Source organism: Temnothorax curvispinosus, unplaced genomic scaffold (assembly GCF_003070985.1).
Source record: "Temnothorax curvispinosus isolate PA1 unplaced genomic scaffold, ASM307098v1 QBEX01014232.1, whole genome shotgun sequence".
In the NCBI taxonomy this organism is placed as follows: domain Eukaryota; kingdom Metazoa; phylum Arthropoda; class Insecta; order Hymenoptera; family Formicidae; genus Temnothorax; species Temnothorax curvispinosus.
Genome location: NW_020224012.1, coordinates 467,118 through 486,655, shown reverse-complemented (window position 1 = coordinate 486,655; position 19,538 = coordinate 467,118). Strand labels below are relative to the sequence as shown.

The following is a 19,538-nucleotide window of genomic DNA, read 5'->3' as shown; positions in this document are numbered from 1 at the left end:
TGCATTTATGGCATTTATGCAAGGTGGTGGGTGGTGGTGGTGCAAGTGCAAGGCAGCAAAGGCCTTGATAACATTTGTCACGTATATGTGTATCAACAAATGCAACGCTCTTAAAAGGAACAATGTCGAAACAAACAAGAGTGCTGGAATTGAACAAATGCATTTTGTCTCGATTATGGTATACATCTTTAAATATTTTCCACGTAAACAATGACAGCACGTTCTTGAAAGAATTCCATCACACGTGCTGTGTCGACTTGTCAGAATTGGAAACTGTAATTGAGAGCTTGATGTGAGTAAGCGTTACTTATCAATTACACATTATAGATTATATCATTGCTTGCTTTTACATTTCGTTATAGACATTCTCCGGATGAGGAGCAATACCAATGGATTGCCTACGTATTGCTGTGGAAACTTATAGACAGCAAATCGTCCAATGTTGGTTGCGATATACAGTGCAATATTCAAACGCAATTCGATTGTATACAAATGAAAAATGCAATTGAGATGTGCGACAATGTACCGGACTGTTTGCATAAGGTATTTTTCTTATTGCTAGCGAAACTGCTAACTTACGACTGGCAAAACTTCACGTTACCACGTTACTCTTGATGCTTTTAAAAACGAAAACTTCATTTTCTCAGGAATTGTCAGTATTTCTTCAACAACTAAACGTGGAATGTAGTGTAAAACATACTTCAAATATTATATTGGAACAGATCTTTACATTTCTGAAAGATAACACATATGTCAATGTGGAAACTGTGTGTTGGATTATAAACAAATTAATATCTGTAGCTCCAAATGCACACAATGTTGTTAGCAATTTACAAGACATTTATTTTTCTACTTTTAAGTCATGCCTAGAACACATTCCAGCCAGAAGAAACTGCTGCTTAAATCATACGATAGCGATCGATTCCTCTTCTGAAGCTGATTCGCCCACTCATGGCAGCAATCCTTTACGAGTGGTTCTACGCCTTTTGTCAAAAATAGATACAGATGTGGATATAGATGCACAAGTCGAATTTTTAAAAATAGTCTATCCTACGCTTTCAAAATCGCACCACGTTAAAGATATTGAACTTGCGTTATATTCGCGAAAAAATGAGAAAATGTTGAGCGAATGGCTTTCACTTTGGAACAAGACACACGCGTGTCTCGAGAGCGCTACCACTTTACCCACAGCATATAATATAAGCGAAGGTATATTTAAATTAGCAGAAAACTCGGAAATTTCTTTGGGCAAACAGGACGTACTTGAGAGAACATGTACGAGAAAATTGCATTGGTTAAATGATATTTTGGTAAGTTTCGTATTTTAAGTCTCCTTATACATAACTTTAATCGTTAAAACAATTTGACAGCTAACGGATAAACAGATACATTATATACATGTATTTGTTACACAATTGTGTGACTATTGGAATAAATTTTTATATGTTACAGGATATATGTTACATCTTGACTACAAAGAGAAAATATAACCAAGTCGAATTATTGTTATCGTGTGATTTATTACGAAGGTTATATCCAGTGTTGTTGTTTAAAGTATTAAACGATTGTCCGCGAGAAATGATCGATACTAGCGAAAGCTACGACAATGATATTTTTATCTGTGAGTCCATCAGCTTTCTCTTAGAGAAGTGTTACCCTGATCTGCGCAACGACTATGATTTAAACAACTTATATACACTCTTAAAAAGCCACATTAGAATTGTAGTATATATTTTCCAGTGGAAGAAGAGACATTTTGTAAATGCGAAATTAGATAGCAGAGAATTGAAAAATGTGCAATCTGATGCGACGGCGATTGAACGGACAGTATCTGTAAAACAGATTTTGTCTCTTTTGCAAAAACACAATATACTCTTCGTCTTGAAACTCACAACAAATATACACGATCAAGATCACAGTGATATCCAAGATTTGCTGAAGGACACTTCTCCGAACCAATCTGCCAACTTCCAAGCATATTGTTGCATAATAAGCGCCTTAAAAGCTATTTTCTTATGTGAATTTTACAACACGGAATATAAACAAGTTACTAAATATTTCACTGACATGATATCATACTTATCCTCTTTATTCCCTTTATCGTCAAGGATGGAGGCAATGGAGAGTATATTTTCCTTATTATTTTTACGTTATGAAGATTTCAACGTTACAAATGCCAGTTCCAAAGATGATGATTGCACTATTCGTAAGTCGGTGGAATATGACAAGTCAGGATTCATAGCTAATAAATATGCTGTAAGAGACATGCTATATTATTTATGGAGGAATACTTTGATTACGACAGAAGAGATCGATGAATTACAAGTACTCGGATTGCACGAAGAAATACAACGACTTCGCGAAAATATGCTCACCTTTAAGTCAACATTGAAGGACACTCGTTGGAGATTGAAATTCCATATGGGATCTGATTTTATTGAGAATGTCGGTCGTCCGCAGGACGAATCAGATGGTTCCTCTACTACAAATAAATCAGACGCTTTAGTCTCTCAAAAACCAAATTTCCCACATCGCGTCAAGGGAGACAGTTTTTTTTATAAAGGGGACAGCGCTTCGGATGAAACTAAAGTTAAGTCTGACAGTAGTTCGGACGCCGGCTTATTGTGCGGCAATAAACGCAGAAAGCGTTCGAAGATCAGTACAACAACGGCGGATTATTTGTCAACGAGAGACAAACTGTCCTTGATCAATTTAATGCTGGCTTCGAAAGAAAGTTTGATTTTACATTGTTTGTGGAAGGGCACGTTTCAGAAGGCACAAGAGGTAGTTGAGGTAATGTTGCTTTATTCAAATAATGCATCTACTATCATACAACTTTTATGTCTTCCTGCTATGCAAATTAGATCTATGTTGAACAAACGTTTCATTAGTTGATACGTCTACATGATCATCGAATAAATCATATTAATTATTAATAAGGTTGGACGCAATCATAACGTGTGTGTGTGTGTGCGTGTGTGTAAAACATATTTCTCATTCGTACACCCAGGAAAGTGTTTCTACTTCCGTAGCGAAAGAGTTCTGACCAACATACACAAGTTATATGCGGTTAGTAAATAGCGGTTAGCGAACGCGGTAATATTCATATATTTCTTATCGCAGCTTCAAAAGTTTTGTACGCGTTATATTCGTATTCAGTAGCCTCATATTTAACAGGCTCTTTCACATCTTTCACTTTTTTTAAGTCCTTGACGAAAATACCAGGTGGATTCGTTGCGTAATATTGTTTGACAAGTATAATCCTTTTTCGTGGAAAACAAAACTTGCAACGGAAACAGCAGCAGCACCATCCTGAAATATAGTATAATTTTCATATACATATAATATAATAATATTTCTCCATTTATAATAATATAATATTTTTTAAATCAAGAGAAGGACCACTGCAGGAATAGCAGGAGAATCATGCGTCACCTCTTTGACACCAACAGGGAATTGCGAAGCAAATGTAGATTAACAGCCAAACTCTGAAAACCAACCATGTCCTCGAGAGGATCAGCTTCGCAGTCGTTATGTCTTTCGCGCGCTGATAATCGTACAAAAGGCATTCTATGGCTTTAATTCCAATCTGACTTAATTCTTCCTTCGTACAGTTCTTGGGTCGTTTCAAATCCATTATTCTTTTCAATGCTCCTTTCAGCGTATTCTTCAGCGGTTCTTTCTTCTCATTGTCAGTATAATTCAGTATTTTCCCTTCCTTTATGTCGTATTCGAGCTGCTGTTCGTATTCCATTTTGAATCTTTCATAATCATATGATTCTTCGTGAGAACTTTCGTTATCTGCGAGTGTAGATGATCTTTCCGAGATCGAAGACTGGTCCAGAAGATTTTTCGTCGCGTCACTCATAGTTTCCTGGTCATATTCGTACAAGTTGTATTGTGTATATGTCTCTGGCGTTTTCGCCAAGTATCCTGCAGTCGTTTCCATCTCTTCAGTTGTAACATTTCTGTTTCTTATCACTTGAAAAAAATCCATCTCTTCGTTCAAAGTTGTTTCATAATGGTTGGTTGTCTCTTCGCGTTTTACTCTAACTACGCCTTTTACACTTTTGTCTGTTTGTTTGGCAATGGAAGGCTATTCTTTATTCCTTCTCTCTTCATTTATCAATATATACCGTCATGTGATTGATTTATCGTATTAATTAGTATTAGTAATGATATTAATTAGTACCTGTGGCAACATTTGTTGTGCTCTTTTTGTAATTCTGTAATTTTTTAAAAATCTGCGCATTTCTCTTGTTCTTTTCAGACTCAATATGATTAATTGTCTTGATTGATGTTACATCAACACTCTGCTTCGTGGTTTTGAAGAAATACTGGTTTAAAAGCATAGATTTAATAAAATCTTATATATGTATAAAGAAACCTTTTGTTGACCCTCTCTTCTTCCAGTAAGATATTTACCTTATCCAAATTATGCTTAAAACCAGCGACAAATGGTTTATTTTCTTGCTCCAAATTGAATATCTCTTTCGTGTGTGATCGTAAGTAGAAAAATACATCTGAATATTGTTTCTTGCCTTCGGCGTTACGCTCATTGTAATATTTTACATGAGAATGTAACGGTCCATATCTGCCTTCATCCTCTACGAGAGGTTTTAAATCCGCAAGATCTCCTGGTTGAATCATTTCATTTTCGCTCTCCTCATCGTACGTCACATCATCCAGTGCAATTTCAAAGACTTTCATGTCTCGCATATCAATCTATAATAGATAACTATTGTAATTTTAATCAAGATATATAAAAATTTCAAGTATAGAAAACGAACGGTTTGCTTTAAGTACTTAACTGCGTGAGAAATTGTTTGTAAAACACGAATCTGAATCATTAGAAACGCAGCCGCTCTTCGATACAACATTTTAAGCTTTTTCTAACGTTATTTAGATATTGTTATGTATGTAGGTAACGTTATGTATGTATATTCTGTTTCTTAGATGTTCCACATGGAAAACACACAATTAGACGGCGAGATTCGATTTGCGGAAGCGCTTCACAAATTTAAGCACAATATATGTAAACACATTTGTACTTCAGATGCAATCGATTCTTCTAAAGAAAGCTCAAGAACTTGTACACTAGAGGTAAACACATATATATTCTATGGCATGTTGTACGATAAATATCTTACTGAAATATAAGTATTATGTGTAAGAGTGTTACAATATGTGTTTGCAGAATATAAAATTTGCTGCACAAGAAGGTGTACAATCCTCTAGATACATCAACCAACTTGAAACATTTCTGGCGTCTCAACAAGTACATTTACGAATGTTGGATACAAATATCTTACGCAGTGACGAAATATTAACTCTTAGCGTGCTGGATCTAAGTTTGACTATAGGCGAAACATATCAGATCTCAAATAATCTATGTGACATAGCCATGAAGTATTTGAAGCTCTGTGAAACGTTTGACAGCACAGGACACGCAAGTTTCTTCTCGAGAATCCATCAATTGTTTTATGAAAATAAAAATAATACGCCTATGACAACGATACTGTGTGACGCTAGACGTCCATTGTACATAAAGGATTGGAAAGAGAACGATGCCGTCTGGTGCGAATTTGAGAATAATTATCGCACGTTGTACGATCTCGAGAGAGCGGAGATTACAGAGGCGCGATCTTGCGACAATAATTATATCCTAGGGTTAAAAACGATAGAAAAAATGTCTGATATTTTTAATAGCGAAAAATATCTTTACAACGTCTACTCTTACCTGCAGCTTGTATCCACTATTATTCCAGGTATTGGTAAATTTATTCGTTTATTTACCTTAATTCACTCGTTAAACTAATTAGACTTGTACTATAATTTGTTATTATTTCGTTTTCAGACGACACTACGGTACGGACAGTGTTTGATTTATTGAAGACGCCATTACATCATTATTTTGGATATCAGATATTCGACTTGAACACGGAGCCAGATAAGCTTGAAAAAATCGCTTTTGGTTTGCAAGTGAACTTGATATACAGCATCCTTGTAAATGCATGTCCGAGTATTTCTTGTTATAATGAAAGAAACTGCAGCAGTATCAAGGATTCTGAATGCATTATACTGAATCAATACCAAGTACCCAATCAATCGGTATTGATTACCGTAAACTACGAATCTATTAAATACGCCAAATTTTTACTGCCAATTAACAGCACATAGCAGTATAGTAGTATAATACGGAATTATCGCCGTTTCTTTACAGGGTGCGAAAAATGTCACAGTTAAAGGACCGAATCAATGTGTCTCGGAAATATTGGCAGAGCTCCTGCAGGTTCTGCGCAACGTAAGCTCGGGACAATCTCATCTGGATAATTCACACTTGAGAAGTATCTCTGATCATACGGACATACGGATGATTCTAAATAAGACCGCGAGCCTCGCCAGCCTTGATCTCGGCGAATTATCCGTAGGAGACGAAACGTTGACATTCTTCTTGAACGTTTGGAACATCATGTTCCTACATGCAAATTTGGATGTGTGGTCCAAGGATCCGCCTCTCCAAAGTTTGAGGCATACAGTCTCCTTGACATCGATCGGTTACATGATTGGCGATCTCGGCTTGGTGACACTCGCCGCTCTCCGATCCAAGTTATTGGGTAGCCTCGCGAACGATAAAAATCTTAAATTCTTCACACGTGTGGAGGAACTTAACGAATTGGCATGGCAGGACTTGGATCTCGTGCAGAATCCAAAAATAATCTTCGCCATGGCTAATGAATTTTATGGCACGCCTGAGATTCGTGTAAGCTATACCTAACGCTCGATTAATTATTCATCAATGGTAAAAAACAGATGGATATATATGATCAATGTACTCAACATTGTAGGTGTACGAGGCGCAGACGTTGAACGACGAGTTGAATGACGTGGCTCACGATTATATCGCATATTACTCATCGGTGTCGCCCGATGACATATCTATAGATAGACCAAGGCGAAAAATCAACCTGCCTGATCTTGTGAGGCGGTATCAAAACACTTTTGCACGAAATACTGATATCGATGTGACAAACGTTAGTAGGAGTTTGCTTCCAGCGGATGATTTCGAAAAATTAAACGGAGATGTAGATGTGGAATACGCTATGTCTAATTATACGTACGAAGTGATACTAAAATATTCTGGACATAGTACATCTAGCGTTACAACCACAAATGTGATCGTACAGACATCATTTTGGCAGACTCGCAAATTAAGACCTAGCTTGTTGCAATATCTGGAAAGACATTGTTGGCTCCTCTCTTATCTTATACAGAGGATGCATAACGAGAATCCGACTATTTTGGAGAACAATTACGATAATATAAAACGTACCGCGTGTCTCGAGAATCTCTTGACGTCTTCGTGGGTTGACAAGCTGAAACTCTTATTTAACAATAATCAAACTCTCGCCGCTATTCACGATAGTGTACCTGTGCACGACGTATGGCATTATTTCGAGCTTAGAAAAGATCATAATTGGCAAAATTCTTTGGAGATATTAAACGCCTTAGCTGACAGCGTCATAAAATATAATACAGAGCTGCAGCGATTCAAGGATCTGATTCTAAGTCACATGCTGTCCAATCTGGGTGTCCTATCTATCACACGAATGCTGCAGTACCTGTATCAAATCAAAGATATACACATACTGGCGCAAATGATATTGCACAACATTAACAAGTGGCCTATGATTTTGTGCGAACACGCGTTAAGCCACGCGTTGCAGCACGAGCACAGTCACAAGTTGCCAGTGCACTGCAGACATCGGATGAACGGCATCTCGTGCAGAATAACGATTTTCCATAAAATGATTCCGTACTGCATGAGTAGGTCGAACAGCACATGGTACGACATCGTATATTGTACAGAGAAGGTCGATCCGTTTGAGATCATCAAGTCCCTGATCGATGCGGATCAGTTTGAGTTATGTTTAGAGTGGCTGGAGTGTCAAGCATTTTCTCTGGAGATGCAAACTCCTGTGATCCAAGATTTTCTGATAGGCCTTTTAAAAAATGAACAGCAAGATTTCAAGCAAGCTTTAAAGGTATACAAGATTTCTATCTACATAAAAATCGTTGATATATCCTTGTAAATATACTTTTGTCACAATGTCAATAATTCGATAATAAATATTTTAGTTTCTTCAAGCGTTACCGTTGACGCAGTCAGTAAAGATATGTAAAGGGGTTCTCAAGAAATTAGAATCTATTAGCGCATTGCAATTTATCGCCAACTATTTATTGGACCACTGTAGAATAGTAGAGCAACCAAAGTACCGGAAAACTTTGGTGGGACTAGAAATTCTGAAGATGTTGGAAAATAAAGACAGAGCGTTATACATCCACTTGATAAGAGAGCCATTATTGATGCTGGAGCAATTATTGATGAATAGTAAATTTGAAAATATTCAAAAGATTTTGAATATGCTGCATGAGGTTTTGCAACATCCCGATATAGGTATCAGCAATTTTGACAAAGTTATACGGTTTTACGCCAAAAAGTCGTTGGACTTTCGCGTATCGCTCCATCAGCGTGACGGTACCGAAAATAAAGCCAGAAATATTTCACAATCTAATCTTGAGACGGAGGACAACGAATTTATTATGCCTGTTAACGTGCCCACTAAGGAGGAATGGGTCCCAAATGATAGGGTAATTCGAAAAGTATTTTTAAAACGTTATCCAAAATAAAAATGTGCTTGATTCTTATTTTATACCCGTATTTTTCGGTTATTAATTGACATAACAAAAATCGTTTGTTTAATAGGCGAGAGAATGCGATTGCTGCAAGGCTGTGATATTTTCCATGTTTAACAGACGACACCACTGTCGGCGATGCGGTCGCGTTGTTTGTGCCATGTGTTCTCAGCATCGCATGCAAGTTGCTGGTTATCCTAGTACTGTGCTGGTACGCGTGTGCGACGATTGCAAGCATCAGACGGTATTGCAAATGCGTGCGGTGCAAAGTGTCCCGTCGACATCCAGCAGCGAGTTGTTTGATTATTGGCGATTGACAAGAGACGAAAGACACAATCGCACCATAAGAGAAGAGTTTTCGTTCGAGTATGCCCCAAATATTTCGCTGTGTCTTGCTATTCTGAATTTGCACTTTGATCCCAAGATATATACCAGGTAATAATTTAATTTGTAAGTTTCCTAAGAAAGAAGATGTTATTAAAAATGTTGTGTGTTTAAATTTGTAAGAAATAAGTAAAACAGAATCTTGTTACCGCACACAGTTTCCTCTTGGACCGTTGCGATGAAATGAAGCGATTGCTCCAACCCGTTAATGGCGGCAGGATAAATCCCGAGATTGATCACGCGGTGATCATCAAGATGATACGTTCTCTATTGGTCGCGGCTAAGATGAAATGCGCGAAATTTGGTTTCAATACCGGCCTCGCGCATTGCGATCGGTTCCTATCGCAGGTGGATCTAATTGCGACTCTAGTTAAATCTGATTGTGTGGCTCTTATACCGACCGACGATGACCTCGACGAGCACACGCTGAGAAAATTACGCGATCTCCTCACCGAGAAGGAGCGTTGGACGTTGGCGTTGGACGTCAGCACAAAGGCAGGATTGGACACGCAGGGCGTGTGGGCCGCCTGGGGAAAGTCTTGTTTGAAGGTGGGATACTTGGAACAGGCGAAAGAAAAGTTCCACCATTGCCTCGACAAAATTGTGCACGAGGATCTCGACGATTGGGTCGTGCTATCTTATTCCAAAGAGTCGATCGAAAACCCCGAGACAGAGTTAACGGAACGGACAACCGCGTCGGGGCCGAAGAGAGACGAAATATTGGACGAGGGAAAAAAGGCGTGCAGCAAAGGCGGTCACTTAAAGAGGAGTGAATATTCCAAGTGCCGGCCGCTGAAAGATCCGCCGCTGTTGACAGAGATTCTGCAAATATTAGATAACTTGAGTACATACCGATCGCGAACACAGCATTCGAGTCCGCAACCCAAGTCCGATGCGGCGCAGGAAATCTTACAGACGCTCAACAGCTTGAAAGCTGTTAGCCAAAATCAGTTTAACGTTAAATATCTAATACCCGCTAATCAGACAGTTTACTATCAAGAAAGTCTGTACTATCTGTTGGCGTATGGAAGTTATACCTCCATCTTACAGTTCTTTTTGAAGCATAAAGAGTTTGACAAGTGCCTGGCGTATATCTTGGACAATGACATGGAGCGTGATTTGTTTCTTAACGGGGTTTACTTGTACTGTTTGAGGAACGGCCACGTCGAGAAACTTCACGATGCGATGAAGGCAAAAGATCCCACTTTGGTCATTTGGAGGAAGTACCTGATAGCCGTCTGTCATTTCATGGAAAGGAAGCAATATTGGCATATTTTATACCAGATACAGCTCTTCATGAGGGACTGCGTGAGAGCATCGATGACGTGCATCCGTTTTTATACTACCGAAGCGAACACCTATTCAGACTTGCACAACAGGGCGCATTTGTTGCAAGACGCTCAAAAGCACTTGGAGTCGGACGTGCAGATGGAGAGCTTGACCAAAAGAAGAAAGAACATAAGCTCGGTGCACAGTGGCCAAAGTACTTTAGCGATGGAGATGGAACCCTCGGAGATAGACAGGCATATAAACACTATATGCAGACAGACGGAAATTGTCAAGTTTCTAGCGAACTGCGAAAAAGAAGAAAGAGTCTCGACTGAATTTTTAAATCTCTTCCCAGATATTGACAGCGATAACCCCCCGGCGACGCTCGAGTTGCCTACGTTATTTGGCAATCAACAGCAGAAGATACATTTATCCGTTTTAGCTATATTGTGCGGCCGTGATATTGGGGAAGGATTCGGCATAGCTTTTCGGATAATACAAGGTATGTATATTTAGTATTATCAGCAACAATTCATTATTAATGTAACAATATGTGCTGCTATATTATGTGCGCCAACTAACATTTTGTTAATGTATATGTATCATTTTTATAGATTATAATCTTCCGCAACAAAAGGTGTATTCTTTAGCTGGCCATGTATTGGCTTTAAAAAGTAACGTAGCCGCAATCGAGCAATTGATCAAATGCTGCCGCAGCTCTGGAGCACATAACGCCCACGTTATTTCTGATCACGTCTTGGCACACTGTGTGAAATTATTGTTGACTCACTCGTACACCGAACAGAATCCGACACTCAAAAATCATATAGATACTTTAATCAGACTAATAATCGACACAGAACTTAGAGTGAGCTTTACTTCAATTATGTCAATATATATTGTATGTCAAGAGATTTCTAATTTGTAACTGGTTATATATTTCGCAATACTATTCTTTTCCAGATAAATGCATACATTGAAAGTAAACAACTGAAGGCTGCGTATCTGCTTGCCGTTAAGCATTCTAGGGCACAAGACATAAGGAGAATTTTAAAAGAATCAGATAGGCTCGGTCAAAGTGCAATTAAAGCGATATGCTTAAAGTGGCTACAACAAGAACCAAAAGGATAAGCATCAGGAAGAAAAAGGAAAATAAAGATGTTATCATTATCATTGATATATATTATAAACAATATTTAAGGAAAGTGTTTATTGTAATACAATAAAGTTTTTTGTATCCATTGCAAAAGTTTCGGTGTGATGTACGTGCATGTGTGTATGTGAGTAAGTATGCGTGCGGTTTTTAATTTTTTTGTCTATACACGTAAGTAGATTATAATGGAATACAAGTTTAAATTATCTTACAATGTAGAATTAATCTAAAAAAAATTTTTGTTTTTATTATCTAAGAATTAAAGTTTAAGCTTATAAAAAATATGGATTTGAAATTTTGAACGTCACAAACCGGATTTTCTATTGAAGAATCGACCTATTCTCGTTTTATCATTAAAAAAATTCTTGAAGCTATATAATTACTATTAATATAGTAACATTCATTGAAAATCATAAAATATTCTCTAATTTTTCTTAAAAAATTAATTACATAAATGCCTTTCTTAAATCTAAAATAATCCCTATTTCACATCTTATTTTTACAGCCGTTTATGTTATGTATATCTGAATATGCATAGAAAATATATAACAACTGTAATTAATATAGATAAAACTTGGCTATAATGACAATGTTCAAGTACAAAGGATATGAAATGCAAAGACAGAGGAATGTATAGAATAAGAAATACATCTCTAACATCAGAAAAGATACAAAAAATTTACAATTTTGCAAATATTTATACAATTATCTTACTTATTTTGTCTTAAACCATTTTTATTAAGTCGATATATAGCTACAACATGAATCCATCTCAAAATGATATATTTTTCCAAATATTTTATGAGGATAAAATATTTAATGGGAGTTGGAGAGAATTCTTTTATCATGAAAACGGCATAAGCTAAATTTTGATACATGAAGAATGTAATTGTGCTATGCAGACAATTTGATATATGATTAACATCGTGATTTTATTCATGACACTCTATAATATTAGAGTTCATATTTGTATATATAAGGAAATAAATATATAAATATAAAAAGACAAACTTTCCTCGAATTTATATTGGGGGGGGGGGGGGAAACCTAGAGAAATGCTACATTTCTACATGGAATTTGTAAGTTGTAAAGTGATGCAAGATGCTTGCTCGTTACTATTTATCTTCCGTCAACGATGATAATCTTTCTTCATATTTTTCAGCAAACTTACTATCTGTACTCTTAATAGCTGCCAATAAAGAATCTTTCTCGCATTGCGACCACGTGCTACTCCACTCTCTGAAGAGCTTGATGCGACACTGAAACAAGCTTGGAGGCCTGTCAGATCCTTCGCAACCCAACTTCTCTATTCCAGCCACCAGTCCATTCACAAGCCCTGGAGGACCGCAATTCTCCAGCAACACACCCAGAAAATCGTTCCGTTGCATTTCGGACCATTCTTGAAACCATTCTATCATGTAACGCAGTTGAGCCTCGTTTGATAACATAGTAGACATGGTTCCCGCTTAAAAAGAAAAAGATTCCAACAGTCAGTTGTGGACTTTGACAGGAAAAAAACACAAGTTTTATCATGATTGCATTTTACAGTAGTTAATTTTAAAGAGGACTGATAGAAAAAAAGATTGTATAAAATAGCTTTTTGACATAGAGAAGTTCAAGTATGGGAGCAGTTTTGGGGAAATTTTATATATATATTATATTATATATATTACACACAGCTTAAAACACACGTAACACACACACACATAGGGATAGCCAAATCTGTGACACATTTTGCAAAGTGTCCGCTATAAATTTTGTCAATAAACTGTCAACAGAAGTAAGGTAAAAATTGCTAATATGAGGTACGCAGATTGAGTATAGAAACAGAACAAGATCCGTCAATTCGCATTCGCGAATTTAATTTAAATGAGTACGAGAGATGACAGGTTCCGTTTCCGCTAGCTGTCAGATTACATATGTATATAATAATATTGTTACACATTATATACACGTACACATAATGCGTGCTGTATGTATGCTTGTTGCACGTGCAATTAAATCGCTAAATACAGCTATCAGCTGCCTATTTTTTGTTTACATTATGTCCTTGTAACTAGACGAGTCAGAATGACAGCAGCAGTATTTAAGTACCCCGAAGAGAATCAAGTGCGAAGTTGCGAATGTTGCGAACAGAAGGCGAATTTTGCGTGGCAAAGGATCGCGCGAATGCTCTTTCTCTCTCGTTAGGTTATGAACGCCATTCTCGATTCTCGTCTCGGTGCAAAGCAAACGCGGCTGGATCGCTGGACGGCTGAACCCGAGAAATGAGTAACCTGTCCTGTCCGGATACTCTGGGTGCGAGAGATAATTGACTTGACCCGGGTATAACGGCGAATTACCAAGTAGGGTTTCGGCTTATCGGGCCTGTGCGCGCCGCCGTCCGTCGGTCCGTGGTCGCTAGTCTGGTGTCTGGTCGCTCAACAGCACAACAGCTATCAACAGTTATCAACGGCTATCATTCTTCATCATTCTCACGCACGAAACGCGTTGCATGTGTCATCGCTTTCTAGCCATTTATCAATTTTATCATCACGAGCATCACGACGGATGACGGATTCGCGAAAAATGTGTTTCACGCTCTGAAAATAACGCATGTGGAAAGACGGGAAGCCGGGAACATATTCACAGTATTCACGAAACAGCATTCGAACGCTTCGTCTCAGAGTGTCAACAGTAATAATATTTATTAATATTTATGTACGGAATACACAATTTAGGTCGACAACTTGCATTTTTTGGGGTTAGCCTGCGTCTCGCCTTCCTCTTCTTCCTCCTCCTCCTCCTCCTCCTCCTCCTCCTCGACAGAGTCCGATTCGATGTCCGAAGAGATCGATTGACTCGCCATTTCTGCGAAAATAGCGAAAATCAAGCTGTAGATTACATTACAGGGGGGAAGAAAACAAATTACTTGCAGCGTATAGCGTATAGCGTATATCATATCGTGTTACCTTGCGCCCTGCCGGGCGCGTCTCGTTGAATTATCGCGGTCAAGAAATCGTTGACTTCCGATCGCGTATCCCGTAGATTTTGCATCAACGTCCTCAGGTCGTTTTCAGCCTCAGATCGAGCAGCCTCGTGCTCATGGATACATTTTCCCTCGTCGTATATCCTCACTCGAACGCCAGTAACGTTCATCGCGCTCGCGCGTCGACCGGCCCGGCCGCCGATCAAGTTTGAATCTTCACTTGCGTCTTGCGTGGACGCGCGTCTCGCAACTCGCAACTCGCACGCATCCACATCCAATCCAATCGTTGCCGTCGTTGGTCGTTGATCGTCGACGGGAATCGCGCATAGGCCGAGCCGAGTCTACCACGAGTGTCGATTATTCTCCTCAAATTCGACTGTGATTGGTCAATTTCTTACGACACCCATTGTAGACCCGGCCTCACACGTGTCTACGTCTACGTCTACGTCTACGTGTATAATCGCGGCGCATTCGGTGCACCTTGAAAATCTTGAAATTTAACTCTGCACTACCCTGCAGTCTGCACGCTGCACGCTTGTCTTATACTTAAATCGATTTAAAACGTTCTTAAAAAGGCGCCCTAGAAATTTTTAGATATCTTTCAGACATGTTTTTAAGACATAATAATAATGTTCTAGGAAGGGAGAAGGGATACGTCAATTTGATAACATAGCGATTATAGATCGTCTATTTTGCTTTTATTTTGCTCTTACTCCTTACTGACATAAGGCATACAATTCTTTCGTTAAATCATTTATGTTCTTCACACTCAAGAGCTTTTTTCTCTCTATCCATTTCTTAATACGTACGTTTCTCATACATAGGTACTTATTCTGAAGATTAAACTGATAAGAAGATGAATACTCTCAAGGTACTCAAAAAAACTTGTAAAACATGTAGAAAAGAAAATAAAAACGACTATAGTTCTAGTTCATACTAAAACATGGAATTAAGATATTTGAAATAACACGTTATAAAATATTTTGATAATAATTGATATTCAAATCAAAGTGTATGCTTTAGCCACAGATAAGGTGCACAATTCTTCCAATAGATCATTCATATCCTTTACATTCAAGAACTTTCTTATTTCTTCACACGTTTCTTGATGTGTCCTTGAATATTTTTTCTCCAGAAGAGGACAAAACTTATCGTTTAAAAAAGATGAAATATTCACACTTTGGAAATCAAGATATTTGTAAGACGTCTAGAAAAAAGAATGATTAATACGTTCAATAATTAAAAAAATAGTTCATTGCCTCTGTCACTTAAGTATTTAAACTAGCTATTTGAACTGCTATGAATTATTAATATATATGACAGGCAATAAACTATTTCTTAAACAATATACATATATAGGTAGAATTGTGTACATGGTGTGTACGCCGCACACGCGCCGTGTTTCAATTATATTATTATATCTAATTGTAAGTACCTGGAACTTTTTGTTCAGTGGATCTACAGTAAGAGCTTTTAAAAAATAGTCTGCCGCATTTGGTATGTCTTTATGGAGAGAATAATAAGTTACTGCAATCGCCAGCAATATAGATATTTGTCGTTCTTTAACAGAGTGCTCATACTTCTTCAACATTCGCAATAAATGTGGTAAGGGTTCCAGCTCTCCTACTTCCCATCCATACTGTATATAGCAAAGTTCTGCCACAAAGTTATTACATTCGGCAGCCTTTTTGAAATACTTTAAAGCTTCCTAAAAAAATGTAACATGTATAATCTTTTTAAGGAACAAGAAGAGAGATGATATACATATAATATCTAAACCATTAAACTACCAAGATATATATATATTAATAGATAAGCGTATAAGTATAAGCGACACACACACAGATGTCGATAAAGGAATATATATTTTTTTTTTCAAACAAAATTAAAATTTGCTTAAATATCAAAAATATTTTGCGTCGATAGCTACATTAGCAACTCATCTCTATTCATTGTTATCAGAATTCTTTTATAGAATTTATACGTATTTTATTATATCTCTTTTAAAACAGTACAATAAAATTATTATATTACTATACTGACTTTATAATCTCCGCTCTCTTCATACAACATTGCGGTATAATGCAGATACGTCGAATTATTTGGTACTATTTCATTTACAGCATCCAAACACTCTTTTGCCGATATTCTCTCATCTGAGCTGACACGCATGAACATCTTAGCTAGTCTTAAGAGCACTTTCGTGCTGTTTGGTTTTGCTTTTAAAATATCTTTCGCTATTTGAATCACTTCTCTTTCATTAGCGTTTTTCCTCATTAAATACTCTCTTTCTCTGCTAAATTTATAAAACCTTTCTATACGCATTTGTAAATAATATATTCCAAATACGTGATTCTTAGACATAGCGTATGCTATTTCGAAATGTTCTCTTTCTATATCCGATACGTTAGATGAGACATTTATTAAACGTCTTTGACGTCTAAGATTCTTTGCAAGAATAAAGTGCCATAATGCACAATCTTGATTCTTCTCGACTGCTTTCCTAGCAGTGTCAACTGCTTTGTCCATACCGAAATCTTTTAAACAAGACCATAGGACACTTTGACAACCGTATAAAGCACCTGACTCTATGTCGCTGAAATCTTCGGTATCAATTATATTTGGTAAAATTTCTTGAATTTCTTCCACTCCATCCATATCGTTTGCGTCGTACAAAGAAAAGCATTTTGTGGCATAAAAAACGTGTTCGATCGCTCTTATCATTTGATGAAAATCTTTCCTGTAATCATGCAATATAATATATTTTAGATTAAAAGAGAGACTTTAAGAACATAACATAAATAATATAATCAAGCGCGTGTGTATCGTACTCTTGTTGAATCTCCATTAAAATCTCTCCAGCTTTTTCAATCCTTCTTGTTGCTTCATCGTTATCTGCGCTCAACACAGCTTTGTAGCATTTCAACAAGCTTATTAATAGCCGTTCTAAGGGATGAGCTGTTTCATCGTCCACCATCAATTGATCATCTTCATCATTTTTAATTGTGGACTGTTTTATCATACAGTCCAACAATTCCCAAGTAAATGGGCAATGTAACGTTGAAAGCTTTGCCTTTATGCTCATATCCTCTTGTCTGTTGGCCATATCTTTGATATAAATCAAGTTAATCGCTATTAACAAAACTAAAGACGCGCGTTTTTAAATTTAAAATTAATAATTCTTAATAGGAAATCTGATTGCAGTGAGCCTTAGCCTTAGTTGCACGTTTTACGCTTGCGTCGTCCTTGTCTTATTTTCATAAATTTCGTTATTAACGTCTCTTATCCATTTCAAATCTAGTAGAAATCACAAAAGAGCAAGTTAGAAGTTAGAACGCACAGTTGAGAATACGTAATAAAAACATATGTAAAATTTGTCACTTGTCAGGTACGATACTGTAGCAATTAACATAGCGGGGTGTATGTACAATACAATACGATACATACGTCTTTTGTATATACTTCACTGTGACATCTCAACTCTCAACGTCTCTCAACGTATATGTATACATACACCATACACGTAACAACAAACGTTTTGTTTTATGATGATGAATAAAATGGCATCGCGAGAATTCATTTATTTATACTGACGTAAGCTAACGTTAATGGGAATCCCCAATTCCCGACGATGGTCCCACTGGTCCCAGGTTAGGTTAGGTCGCAGCCAGGTCCCCGTCCCATTAGATGGAGGAAAGACGAGTGGTGAGTGTTTTTCGCGCATGCGTATGCGTGGCGTGCAGTAACATGAAAAAATGTAAACAGTAAACACGCATACTTATGAAATAAAACGGCTAATCACAGATATCACAATGGGAAAATGAGCATCGACACGAAAAATGAAACCGGGTCGAAAATTGCACCCAAGTTCGTCCATTTGCTTTGAAATACATAACATATATAAAACCGATTTACAAAATGTATCGTTTATATCGTTAATTAAGGCTACAATAATGAGATTGTGATTTGTGATTCGTATGTGATTCGCAGATCTTATACAATCGTATCCGATATGTATATAATATTTCGAAACTGGTTAGATTGGATGTTATCTGTGCAGACGATTAAATTGTAAAGATCATAATATATCAAAGGTAACATGACATAAATTATATTTGCTTTATCGCTTTTAGGACTGCAGAAAGTTTAGTAAAAATAGTATCTTTGTAAAGTTCAGACAAATAAGAGCTATATAACAGCAGTGCTGATCACATATATATATTTTTGGAAGTAATCCATGTGTGTGCATTAAAATGAAAGAGCATTCAAATTATTGTCATCATTATAAAATGTTCGCGCGCGCATTGGCTTACAATTAGAAGTTGTCACTAGCTCATTGCATCTAACAAAATAAGCCAAGTGTAAGATATTTCCGATAAAGCTTTTACCGATCGATATATATATCATAAAGATATCATTGATAAAGAACTTGAGTGCTATATTCGGTTGGGAATGGGAAAAGGAGAATGCCATGGATTTTAGCATCAAGGCCATATATTCGACAATAGCATTAAAAAAAAAAAGATTTAGATGATCTTATTAGGACTTTGTGCATGAGAATGTACGTGTTAGTCAAGATCAAACTAAAGTGCAAGCCTTGTAATTTTCGTGGCCTCTGTTAAAACTAAAAGTCTTTAAACGGAAACGGCTTATTGTATCTTATTCGATTGTGTATTTATAGCGGTCTTAATTGTTTTTTTTTCTCTTATTACTTATTATTATGATATTTTAATTGTTATATTGAAATTTATCAAGGCTTGCACAATGAAAGACTTTCATGTTAAAAATATTTAAAACATTTCCGTACACACATTATGTATACACATATACAGTTTTTTTATTTATAAATATTTTAAATAGAGATATACATGTCATATTACAATATATAATAAATATATAACTTCGCATATTTTAATTAAAATTTTCTCACAGTTAAATAGAATCTCTATAGTGTCTGGTCGCGGTGAAAAATACATCTCAAATTTGTGCTTTTAATTTGAAATAAAAAATATATATATATACAATATATATATATATATATATAATATAAATATATATATAAGATTA

The 19,538-nt window shown here is 36.8% G+C and overlaps 3 protein-coding genes across 4 annotated transcripts; 1 reads left to right on the top strand and 2 right to left on the bottom strand.

Moving 5' to 3' along the window:
* The first annotated feature begins 27 nt into the window (after positions 1-27).
* Positions 28-11,515, top strand: LOC112464432 (zinc finger FYVE domain-containing protein 26 homolog). 2 transcript variants are annotated; one of them, XM_025031405.1, is made up of 14 exons: positions 28-292; positions 363-543; positions 648-1,310; positions 1,453-2,793; positions 4,957-5,103; positions 5,198-5,768; positions 5,858-6,111; positions 6,224-6,763; positions 6,849-8,045; positions 8,140-8,652; positions 8,768-9,132; positions 9,240-10,852; positions 10,965-11,218; positions 11,314-11,515. In XM_025031405.1, exons 1-14 carry the CDS (start codon positions 123-125, stop codon positions 11,479-11,481), a joined length of 7,977 nt encoding a protein of 2,658 aa, XP_024887173.1. In that variant the 5' UTR covers positions 28-122; the 3' UTR covers positions 11,482-11,515. The 2 variants fall into 2 exon arrangements, with proteins under 2 accessions (XP_024887173.1, XP_024887174.1); XM_025031406.1 differs by lacking the exons at positions 28-292; positions 363-543; positions 648-1,310 and having other exon boundaries at positions 1,506-1,621; positions 1,741-2,793.
* Positions 2,802-4,948, bottom strand: LOC112464433. Its single transcript, XM_025031407.1, has 5 exons — positions 4,812-4,948; positions 4,426-4,725; positions 4,193-4,337; positions 3,501-4,074; positions 2,802-3,312 (listed from the first exon to the last, which is right to left on the bottom strand). The coding sequence occupies exons 1-5, from the start codon at positions 4,878-4,880 to the stop codon at positions 3,171-3,173; spliced, it is 1,230 nt and encodes a 409-aa protein (XP_024887175.1). The 5' UTR covers positions 4,881-4,948; the 3' UTR covers positions 2,802-3,170.
* On the bottom strand, positions 11,515-18,170 carry LOC112464430. Its single transcript, XM_025031403.1, has 9 exons — positions 17,919-18,170; positions 17,303-17,768; positions 16,515-17,211; positions 15,907-16,179; positions 15,475-15,678; positions 14,455-14,812; positions 14,237-14,353; positions 13,598-13,693; positions 11,515-12,968 (listed from the first exon to the last, which is right to left on the bottom strand). The coding sequence occupies exons 2-9, from the start codon at positions 17,575-17,577 to the stop codon at positions 12,619-12,621; spliced, it is 2,370 nt and encodes a 789-aa protein (XP_024887171.1). The 5' UTR covers positions 17,578-17,768; positions 17,919-18,170; the 3' UTR covers positions 11,515-12,618.
* Positions 18,171-19,538: the final 1,368 nt, after the last annotated feature.

What these genes read in the sequence shown, in the direction of transcription:
- LOC112464432 (XM_025031405.1), top strand. Translation starts at nt 123, where the DNA reads ATGTCGAAACAAACAAGAGTGCTGGAATTGAACAAATGCATTTTGTCT. An exon ending in TACCGGACTGTTTGCATAAG is followed by an intron (nt 544 to 647) that starts GTATTTTTCTTA and finishes TCATTTTCTCAG; the next exon opens with GAATTGTCAGTATTTCTTCA. An exon ending in ATTGGTTAAATGATATTTTG is followed by an intron (nt 1,311 to 1,452) that starts GTAAGTTTCGTA and finishes TATATGTTACAG; the next exon opens with GATATATGTTACATCTTGAC.
- LOC112464433 (XM_025031407.1), bottom strand. Translation starts at nt 4,880, where the DNA reads ATGTTGTATCGAAGAGCGGCTGCGTTTCTAATGATTCAGATTCGTGTT. An exon ending in TACAAACAATTTCTCACGCA is followed by an intron (nt 4,726 to 4,811) that starts GTTAAGTACTTA and finishes TATCTATTATAG; the next exon opens with ATTGATATGCGAGACATGAA. An exon ending in CACAACAAATGTTGCCACAG is followed by an intron (nt 4,075 to 4,192) that starts GTACTAATTAAT and finishes CCAAACAAACAG; the next exon opens with ACAAAAGTGTAAAAGGCGTA.
- LOC112464430 (XM_025031403.1), bottom strand. Translation starts at nt 17,577, where the DNA reads ATGGCCAACAGACAAGAGGATATGAGCATAAAGGCAAAGCTTTCAACG. An exon ending in AAGAGAGCGGAGATTATAAA is followed by an intron (nt 16,180 to 16,514) that starts GTCAGTATAGTA and finishes ACATTTTTTTAG; the next exon opens with GAAGCTTTAAAGTATTTCAA. An exon ending in CTAAAGCATACACTTTGATT is followed by an intron (nt 14,813 to 15,474) that starts TGAATATCAATT and finishes CACTCGTGGTAG; the next exon opens with ACTCGGCTCGGCCTATGCGC.